General features: G+C 32.3%; 1 protein-coding gene across 1 annotated transcript in view; it reads right to left on the bottom strand.

The window, feature by feature from the left end:
* Window positions 1-11,031, bottom strand: part of MGAT4C (MGAT4 family, member C) — a 15,036-nt gene extending 4,005 nt beyond the window's left edge. Inside the window, exons 1-3 of the mRNA XM_008580897.1 lie at window positions 10,947-11,031; window positions 5,100-5,252; window positions 495-555 (exon numbers count right to left, since the gene is read on the bottom strand). Coding sequence (XP_008579119.1) covers window positions 495-555; window positions 5,100-5,246 — 208 coding nt within the window. The 5' untranslated portion in view covers window positions 5,247-5,252; window positions 10,947-11,031. The remainder of the gene's footprint in view (window positions 1-494; window positions 556-5,099; window positions 5,253-10,946) is intronic.
* Window positions 11,032-11,496: the final 465 nt, after the last annotated feature.

Raw genomic sequence — 11,496 nt, 5'->3', positions numbered from 1 at the left:
AATGGTGGAATGAAAGAAAAAGAGATCTAAAGAAACCTAAATTAACTTAATTTCTTCAACCTGATGATCACAAAAGGTGCATAAACACTTCTTAAAAGGGAAATCAATTTTTGTGGTCTCCATATAATCTATTAAGATGTTCATAATATCACTGCATTTCACTGATCCTAAGATTCATAATTTTCACACTGAAACATTTAAAAATAAGTTGCATATTCCATTTGATGATAACTTATGACTAAAATTGTTAATGCTTATACTGTCTTAGTGGTATATAACTTAGATAATGGTACTTTTCATAAGCTATGATGTCTCTGAATCCATGAAATGTACTTTGTTACTTACTGCCTCTAAACATTTTTTTCCAAACTGACTGTAGTGAGTTGAAGTTCCTCCAAAAATTCATGTTTTCCTGGAACCTCAGAATTTGATCTTATTAGGAAATAGGGTCTTTGCAGATGTAATTAGTTAGAGATTTGGAGATGAAATAATACTGAGTTTAGGGGTATCCTTATAAGAAGAGAGGACNTCCCTTACAAGTTGTTTGTCTCCTTCCTAAATGCCAAGAAAGAAGCAGGGGAAATAAATAAATAATAGGTGGTCATGGATTAAAGTTTCTCCTAAAACAAAGAATATTTAGTTACTATAGATAATACTGAGGGTTATATAAATCTCAATTATTGGTCCATAAGCTGTAGATCATCATCTCTCATCTGATTTCTCACCTGCAGTCTGCTTCAAGCTCTCCGTCCTCTACTCCACACTTTATACAATTACATTTGCTTTTCTACAGCATATACTAAATAATGGCATTCTCTTGATAAAAACAAACAAACAAACAAAACAAAAACTCTACATGAAAAATTTATTATACAGCTTCACCTGAGGTTAGTTTCCACCACGTTCCCCATATTTGAGTCATATTAAGCCATTTACTCTTCCTCAAGTACTGTCAAATAAAAGACCACATATTGTTTCTATGATTGTAAAACTTTTGGAATGATTAGGGAGGTGCAACAGTGGACACAACAGTTAGATTTGGGATAATTTATTAATTCAGAAGTTTTAATTCATCAGTTATATGGCCACTGTGATTGAAAGCTGTTGAGAATGGCCAGACATGGTCCTTGCAACATGGCAGTGTTTTTTTTTTTTGTTTTTTTTTTTCAAATGTCCTCAAGTAACTCAATTAGGATACATTTGTACTGAGTCAAGGAAATGTGTTCAGACTTTGCACAGGTCTTTTTCATGATCTTTGCTTGTGTGTGTGTTTGTGCATATGTGTGTGTGTGTGTGTGTGTGTATATGAGATATTCTGTTGCAGGTGAAGTCTGGTCCTTTTATATATGAAATCCCTTTTGTTTAGCCAGAATGGAATTAAATTGTGAATAAAAATTGAAAATAGTGGACCTTGATTGGAAATTTATAAGAGCTTTCATTAAGGTCTTTCCTAAATCAAGATTCCTTCTGAATATCTTTTCTGTATATCTAATTATGTTTATGAACCTACATTTGATCTTCAGTAGTGCACTTCTATATTTTGTAGTGCCTTGATAATTGGAACAAAGAAAAAATAGACTTTTACAAGTTTTATAATGTATCTGTCATCAGCAAAAGTTATAAACTTTCAAAATATCTGAAATTTAACCTTAGATGCTAAATTTCTTATAAATATATTAACCAAATATCCACTGAGTTCTGATTATTTTAAGTTCCTTACACATAATATTTTCATCTGTGTCTGTCTGAAAGCCTATAAAACATCATTAAAAATTAAAAATAAACAAATTTAGGATTGACAAAAAATAACTGGGGTTTCAGTTCAGCAACAACTACTTTAATAGTAATAGGATGGTGTACACAATCAATAAGGTCTAAAATAAATTTCTGTAACAGTCACAGTAGTCACAATACTAAATTAACTTTACCATTCTGTTAGAATGTGATGCTACATTCTAAAAGGAATGAAAAATATTGAATATCTCTTCAAGAATTCTATCCTGAACACATAAAAATTCCAGACCTTTTCTGTGATAAGATAGAATACATTCAGCCTGATTGAAGGGCATGACAGAATATTTAAAAAATGGCACTTATATGAAAACACTTTATTAAATTCTCAAGAACAAGCTTCTTTACAATTTTCAGCATAAGTAAGGAATGCAACTTTTACCTGAGTCAAACTTGTTAGTTGCTTTCCAGAGGCATCTACCTGGACAGCCAGGCTCTCCCTGGGTACTTCCTTTCTGTAGCTACTATGTTGTAGTGTATTTCTCAGTAATAAGACAAAGCTTTATGACAATCATTTTCTGGATGGTAATGCAATTCAATGGACTAGCTATAGACTAAATATATACCCTGGTGGCTTCTTTGAAGACGGTTACAGACAAAAGGCTAAGTTGATTGGGCATGGTGAATCTCCTCTACTTAGTTTGCCTTATAATGGCATATACAGTCTTTTATTCTGAGCTCAGCTTCATTTCCCACTGAAAGGCACACATGACATATCTCTAATACACAAGCAAATACACTAAACCGTTAATATGCCTAGGATTTCAGGCCACAAATAGATATTCTAACAAAAAGAACAGAATAGAATTTGCTAAGGAACTCCAGAGACCTTACTACCTTTAGTTCATCTGATTTCTACGGATTATACATATTATTTGCCAGTGAAGTAAGGAAGACAGAAAAAGAAAAGATCTGTTAATTTCTATGCTTAGAAAATTGTGCACAGTGCAATATTCTGGAGGCAAGAAGGAAAACCAAGTCAGATATGCTTATGAAAAATGAAATAAACACAGGTAAAAAGGTTAAAAGGGAAAAATGTAAAAAAGAAATTGCATTATATTCCAGTAGGGGGCCAGTTTTCCATGGATATTATACATTTTAAGAACAATTTTAATGCAATTTAATATTAATGATTGAAAGAAGGTTTCAAATCTTTATACATATGCCTGGGGGTAAAATTCAGTTCAAAATGCAATTTAGTTAGAAAACAACATCTAGTACATAGCAAAAATTTAAATATTAAAAATACTGTCTTTGAATTTACAATAAGGAGGTGGGCGCTGGTATTTAGCAATCACTTTAACTCTTTCTTTCCAACTTAATATAAGTATTTTTAAATAATCATTTTTTAAATCTAAGAAGCAATCTATTCTCTGCAACTAGACCGATTTGCAAATATGACTAGATATATGCCTTATGTGTTCAGAGAAATTTCATTGAGAAAGTAGTCTTTGATAGAAGACATAATTCATAAAATAATATGTTTTACATTAGGTAGCTAGAACTAATGTTGAGATAGGACTTCATAAAAATTTGCAATACAGGACAATAATGTTTGATATTTGTATTTATATATACTCTACTACTTCTTACACATTTCATAGTGAGTTTAAAGAGGTTCTATTATAAAAAGACCTAAGAGTATTTGTTGCATACAATGGTCTTTTGGGTCTGTCAAAAGTGAGAGATTAAAATTGAACTTGAGACTCATAAATGCAGCAAGTTATTGAATACAACATTCAATCGATATCGTGTTTGATTTATAAGATTTGATTTACTTCTATCAGTGGACACAGATTCAAGAAATACATTTTTATTACAAAATTGAATTGCTAGTCAAAAGAATCTCTTGTTAATTTATAATCTTTAATTCTATCAAGAAAAAATAGCTAGATCACATGGGCCTTGTTTTATTATCTTGTATCTCATAAACCTAATAATCATATTCCAAAATGCATATCATTAGTAAGTTTCTCCTGCTTGCTATGTTTGCCTAAATCATGCCTAGTCAAATCCTGTCAATCTGTGATAATTTCAGCCACTCAGAATTGATTGTGTATGGCACAATAAAGGGCCAACAAAACCAAGACCTCTATTTGAAGGTAAAATCCCAGCCAGAGCCAAAATTTAGTATTCTGGCAGAGTTTCACCATCAAAGAACAGAGCTAAAGGAAGCGAGATGCTTTATAGAGAAACTCCTTAGAGGATCTGTGCCAACTAGTATCATATTATTGGCTCATAGAATATAGCATAGTACTTGGCAAATAGTAGGTAGTTAATAAATCATGTTCAGCTAATAAAATAAAATATTTTACTGGGAGATGCTCTTTGTGATTTTCACCAGAATGTCTTTTGTTAAGATACTAATTGAAACTTTCAGCATGTTTTCATGTGGGAAGCACTTTTTTAGTGCCTGTGAGTGTAAAGTTTTTGATTTTCTGAAATATATAAACAGTAATAAAAACATAGAGATTAGGACAGATATCTTAGGCTCAATTCAGATAGAAAAAGTGAATAAACAATAATGTTTATATTATTCTCATCAGACATAAATAGATGTAATAATTTATAATAGCAAGAAAAAATAATAAAAACTAACAAATTGAGTTCTCACAGTTAGTCAGAACAAGCCCTTTAGCATATTTCAATATTTCACCTAACAAAATCATTCATATATCATTATCTACTAACTTTTATTATTTCTTTTTAACTACTGAATAGTTTCCCCATTAATATCTTTACCTCTTGACGTCTTTTCAGTGAATATAAATATATAACATGGTGGCTATTTAGGGTTACTCAAAATCCATATGAGGTGTCACCCATTGTAATAAAATATTACTCAAACAAAATAGCATAACTAAATAGTATTGTTAATTAGACAGTGAAATTTTGAAAATATCAATGAAAATATAGAGAAATAGAGAAAGGAAGAGGTAATGCTTTTTAAGAAAAAAAATTTTATTCTATATATTTCAAATTATAGCTACCAAATCTTAGTGGTTTTACATAATATTAATTCAGTATAGCAATGAAAGCTAACTTATTTATAATTAGATGTGCATTTTTGAACCACAATATATATATAGGTTTAAAAAAATCTTGAAACATAAATGAAAACCAGTATAATGTTGGAAACATATGATTAATACAAAAAGTAGATAAATAGAAAATATGCATGTTATAATTTTGCTCAAATTAAGTCTACTCCAATAGCCTGGGATTGAAGTTAGGTTACAATTGGTCTAATCGACTAAGTTTGACTTAGCCCTTATTTTAAACAAAAAATAATCAACAGCCAAACTTACCAGAACATAGCTATCTTCGATGTACAAATTCATGAATAGAAGAAAAATGACAAGAACTCCCAAGAATGACACTGTAAAACGTTTTCGCAGGCATCTCATTTTATTCAGTATTTCAAAAATATGTTTCATTTGATGAAATTTAAACATTCTCTTCTGTGAAACAGAGGCACAAAATTACTAACAGTTAATTCTGGGTGCATTTTTCATCAAATATATAAAAAGTATGGCCTTAATAGAATCTCCCCCTTTAAATATTTGAGCTAAAAGTATGTTTCCAATTTTATAAATAAAATGGGCACAGATTGTTAATAAATTGACGTAAGGTCAATGCAGTGGTTTATGCCAATGTAGAGTAAATCAAAGTTGAAGAGCAAGCTTCAATATGCTTTGGTAATAATGTAAGAAAAAAAAAAGCCCTCGATGAGAAACAGAACAAAACTACAAGAGAAAAAGAGACATGTCAGCTGTCATCAGTGAGGTATAACCTTAAGGTAACATATTTGCACGTAATGAAAATGGAAAACAACAGTAGTATGGGTCTAAAATTGGTCTCCCAGTGAGTGGCAATGAAAACAGTCACTGGGAATTTGGGTGGAGTAAAGAGAAGTCAAAAAAGAAATTAAGGTTTTGGAGGTAAATTGAAACACATATTTGAAAGCTTCTGAGTTACAGTTGCTTTGTTTATTTTTCCAATGATTCTTGTTAAATCAGTGTAGATCCTACAGTGGATATTCACATTGTTTTGCTTGATCTTCTAACTAGTGGTTGGCTATTTGGAATAATTCATGGACTGTACAGAGGCAAAATGAGAGTCAGTAAGATTAGTGAAATCCTAATGTTTTTTTCCATTTCCCTCTTCTATATTTTGTGTTGTCCTCTTATCACAGATTAATTTAGATTATTGACCATTTTTTAAAATGTATAAACATATCTGGAATGATCAACAAACTGGTGGCATTATATTTTGTCTAAAATCAATAAAATGATTATCTGGAAATAGTGCCACTTGGAGTTGTGTAATGAGTTTCCTTTTATTCATCTTTAGGATGAAGCATGTATGTGTAGAAAGAACTTCGGGAAGTGAAAAAGGTGTGTACCCTAGACCCTTAGAACTATGCCCAGGACACAGCTGATAAATAATATATTTTCAATGAATTAATGCAAGAAAGAATTCAAGGATCCTTGTAAGTCATAGTAAAGAATATTAGGAATTGTGAGAAAGGCGTAATGTGAAAAATGGAAGATTTCTGAAAAAGAAATGTTATAATGTCCATTTGCTTTGGCCATATTTTTCTCAAGGTAATCTTTATTTTTCTTATTCATTTTTAGGAGTTGTAAATATATAGTTGGGTGATATGTGATAATTCAAATAGTATGAGAAGTAGTAAAAATAACGTTTTGGAGGCAATACTGATGCTTTGTCTGAAATAATGGCAAAATAGAACAAAAAACAAGAGCAAAGCCTCAGGTTGTAATTCCGAAGTGTTGATAGAGAAATGGAGATTTTCTTAGAGAATGATCATGGCCACCTAAATTTTAATATACAAATCCTCCAAATTATAATCCTCCAAAATACATTCAGAGCAGTACAGAGCACAAATAATTCTTATATGGTGTACAGTCTCATTAGAACTATGAGAGAGACAACAGTACAATCTTTGATTTACGTATAGGTGAGAACATTAATACCCAGGACAAGCAGAGTGAGCTGAGGAGCCCAAACCACAGCAAACAAAAGATTAGAAGACAGACCAAAATATGTGTCATTCATTAAACAAACTATACTGGACTATACCACAGTAAAAGAAATATCAAATATCGATTTTTGGCTAATAAAGTTCCCAACCTCAAATATAGAAATCTCCTACTACAACTGAGTCCAGGAAAGTCCGAATAATATTCACAAAAAAGAAAAAAAAAAAAAAGGCAGACTTACAATAAAAGTTACTTTGAAAGGAAAAACAAAACAGCTGTTTTCAGGTAAGGAGAAGGGACTCTGAAATTACATCAGATTTGTATTGTGCCATAAAAGAAGGAAACTCTCAAGATTAGTACAGACATATCTAAATGACACAGAAACAACCGAAAGAGGCTTCCATTGGGAAAATTTGGAAAATAGATGATCAAAAAAATGATTATGATTGTTAGTAAAATATTGAATAAATAAAAATTCATCATTAAATAGTGACAATAAAAAGAAGAGAAAGAAAAAGTAAGAATCATTTGCCACAATTAGAGGTGATCATTGCACCATCTTCTGATCCTAGAAATCGGTAATTGAAAGTATGAGCATTAAAGCTTTTACCCTGCATTTCTAGGAGGAAATGCATTTCATCCACAGTTGAAGATGGGTATTTTCAGACATTGAACAACAGGCAGCACAGGGCAATATCCCTAGGAGAAAGGAAATCAAAGAGATAAGACCCATACTTTCTTTAGCTTACTGCCAGAAGTCAGTTTTCAAAGGCAGTCCATGGAGAGTGCACTCAAATACAACCTAGAGATCTTCCTGAATTGAGGAGACAGAGTTAAGATTTTGGGGAGATCTTCAACTTAACAATGATGTGTCATGTGTGGTGAAATTTCATAAGATTGGAGAAAGAACCATGAAAAAAACAGTAGGCTAAACAGTCCCTCAGGTTTACATAGGATTGGAGATAGTTCATGTGTCCATCAGCCAAGTTTGTGTGTCCATCGCCAGCTAGATCGACCTGGACACTAAGAAGAGTCTTCAGGAGCATGTCACCATAATATTGGGACTAAATTAGCTCCTCTGGACCTGTTCTTACAAAAGCTTAAAAGCAAGCATGGGTAAGATCAAATGTAACTTATCTCCATGCTGCTATAAAGTACGGCACTCTCTAATCGCACATGAAAATGTCTAGAACTCAAGAACATAAAATTCACAATATCTAACATCCAGTAAAAGTTATCAAGTACGTAAAAAACAATATGGTCCATACCAGGATGAAACAAATCAAAGGAAAAAAAGTCAAGAAATAACACAGATGATAGAATTAATGGCAAATAATATTAAATTGCTGTCATAAATATGTACCATAGACTCAGGGGAGAAGAAAATATGAAAATGATAAGGAGAGGCATAAAAGATATAAAAAGATGAAAATGGAATTTCTAGAGATGAAAAAAAAATAAGGAATGAGAGGAGAAAAAAATGAGCTATTGAAGATATAGAAATAAAAATAATACAAAATTCTGAATCCAGAGAGAAACAGCCATCCAGTGAAACTGTTCCCTAATTCCTGGACCACAGAAAGTGTACGATAATAAATGTTTTAAGCCACTAAGTTTCAGAGTTCTTTATTAGGCAACAAAGGTAACTGATAAAGCTATCTACAGGAAACTGACTTTAAATAGGAAGACAAAATAGTGGGTTAATAATAAAAGAAAAGAAAAAAGGTAAACTATGCAAACATTAATCAAAAGAAAGCTAGAGTGGATATTTTATCTCATTCAAAGTAAATATTTAATAAGTGTTGAAGGTATCAATTTGTCAAAGGAAGAATAACTATCTGAAATGTGCATGCACCAAATAAGAGTTTCAAAATACATGAAGCGAAAACTGGTGTGAGAGGAGAAACGGATGAATAGAAAATTACACTTAGAGATTTCAATATTCTTCCCTCAATAATTGACTGAACATGTAGGCAGAAAATCATTCAGCAAGACAGACCATATTTCGGGCAAACAGACAAGTCTGAATAAATTTGAAGCAACTGAAATTATACACGATATGTTCACTAATGACAATGTAAGTACATTAGAATTCAAAGGAAGAAAGATCTAGAACATTTAAAAATATTTAGACAGTAAATAACACATGAATAAATAACTAATGGGTCAAAAAAGAAATAAAAAAAGACAGAAAAATATTTTTAACCAAATGAAATTCAAACACACAACATAGCAAAATTTTTGTAACGTAGGCAGGGCAGTGCTCAGATGGAAATTAACATTAAATACTTACATTACAAAAGAAGACATTTAAAAATCAATGATCTAGTTTCCCATATAAAAAAAATTAGAAATAGAAGAAGAAACTAATCCCCAAATAAGGTAGAAATAGAGCAAATTAGGCAAGAAGAAAGCAGAAAAAAGAAAATTTTAAAGATAACAGTGAGAAAAAGAACAATAGAACCAAATGCTAGTCCTTTGGAAAGATCCATAAAATTTATATTCTTCCAGCCAGATTGAACAAGGAAAATAAAATAGAAGACACAATTGCTAATATGAGAAATAAGACAGGTGCCATCACTAAAGAGTCTATAGATATTCAAAGAATAATGGAATATTTTGAAAAACATTATGCCAATAAATTTGACAATTTAGATGAAATGGGCAAAATTCCTTGAAATACAAAATTGTCAAAGCTTATTGAAGAAAAAAGTAGAGTAATTCTATATCTATTAAATTGAATTTGTAGTTAAGAGCACTCCCAAAAGAAAACTCCATGTCTATATGGCTTCACTGGTGAATGTTACCAAATGTTTTTAAGTAAAAAATAATATCAGCTCTACACAAGTTTCTTCAGGCAATAGAAGAGGAGTAATAATTCTTACTGTCTGAATCTACTGAAGCATATTTATTAAATTTTTATTCAATAATATTTTGTCATTTTATGAGTAATTTATAGAAGTAACAAGAAAGGAAGTAAAAACAACTTTTTTAGAAATACTCTTAAGGATGTAAATGTAAGTGACCCAAAGTTTCCAGTTTTTTTTCAATTTTGAAAGTAGATATCTCCACGATCTATAATGCCTAAACCATCCATGCCTGAACCTGGCACATAGCCATCCTGTAAGTTCAGATTCCAGAGTTCAAATTCATTTCTAACAGGCTCTTGCTTATCATTACTTTTGGTTCTTGATTTTGCACCATCAAGACACAAACTCTTAGGAACTTTGATGACTCACAATTTTGTTGAAGAGCAGACAAACTACTTATTTGATAAATAATTGTTATACATTTTCGATTTTAGATTTAGAAATACTAAGCTCATTTCTCTATCATCTATTTTCTTCCAGTCCTTGTATACACACCTGCCTCAAGCATCCATGTGCTAACAATCTTATCAGGTAAATTTTGGTGAATAAACATCAGAAAAATGAATTAATCTGGTTTCATATCCTTTTAGCAAAATAGAATAAAGTTATTTTATATAGTATTGTGAGATAAAATCCTCCCCAGTGAATGATGTTGTGAGTGAGAGTACATTACTGCCTTTTTTTCCCTGTTCACTCAGGAATCTATCTGAGATTTTTTTTATCCTCTTAACTTCACACGATCATTGTAGTCTGGAGTGCTGTTCTGTCTCTTTGCATTGGCAAAGATTTTCTCCTTGACTGAACTTTATTCAGGCTGCTCTGAGTCTGACTAGGCCCCATCCTTGGGCCTGTCCTACAGAAACCCAGTTTTAGCAAATATCCTGTCAAGAGAATTTAGCCAGAATCCCACCGTTATTGATACTTGATCAAATTTCTCATCTACTCACACCCCTCAGGTAATATCTGATCACCCTAACTTGCCTTCAGCAAGAATCCTGTTAGATCAGTTTAGCAAAGAATGACCCTACCCTCTTAGCAATTTTCAGTCCATTGACTTGTATCCTGCTCCTTGGTTAAATTTCCACTCTTCCTTGTAGTACTCAGAGTCGATGCCAAACTCTCTCTCCTACTGCAAATTCCCTTTGCAGTAGTCCCTTGATAAAGTCTACCTTAGAATTATCATGAATAATTTTTTCTTTAATAATTTTGGTGCTGTGACTTCAATAGGATCAGATTTATCACCGGACCCCCAAACCTCTCACCCACGATCCCAAGTGCATACCTTTGAAGTCTTTGTCTTCACTATTGGCTGATTGACAGGAGATCCATTGTTGATTTACACCCTTGATCCAGTGTTTCAGTTGACATCTGCTGAAGCACAGTAAGGACAGATTTTGATTCTTAAGATTCTGAACATACTATACAAGCTGGATTAGAGTCACAGACAAACAGAAGCTGGGTTAGGGTCCTAGGTTTGTTTGTATGGAGTTGGTTTAGATTCACAGGTAAGCAGCTGTTTATAAAAGCAGAGTTAGAGTCCTAACCTTCTAAGTTAGATAAGTAGGTGCTGGGCTGAAGTCTTTCTTCCTCTTTTGAGTGGGAATTTATTTCCTGACTCCCTTGGCTGGAAAAATTACCCAGGATCTTGGTGAGGCCTTCTTTTTTCTCTATTTGATCCTGTTTCCTCCTTGGTAGCTTCTCAGCCCACCAAAACTCCCTTCTCAAACTCCTGCTGACTATATACTCCACTAACTCTGCCCATTTACTCTCTTGTCATGATTTTGCTGAGGACAATTTGGAACTCCAGTGGTCTCTGGGAAACTGAAAATTTC

This window comes from Galeopterus variegatus, unplaced genomic scaffold (genome assembly GCF_000696425.1).
Source record: "Galeopterus variegatus unplaced genomic scaffold, G_variegatus-3.0.2 Scaffold2196, whole genome shotgun sequence".
NCBI lineage: Eukaryota > Metazoa > Chordata > Mammalia > Dermoptera > Cynocephalidae > Galeopterus > Galeopterus variegatus.
This window is presented reverse-complemented; position numbering and strand designations above follow the sequence as displayed.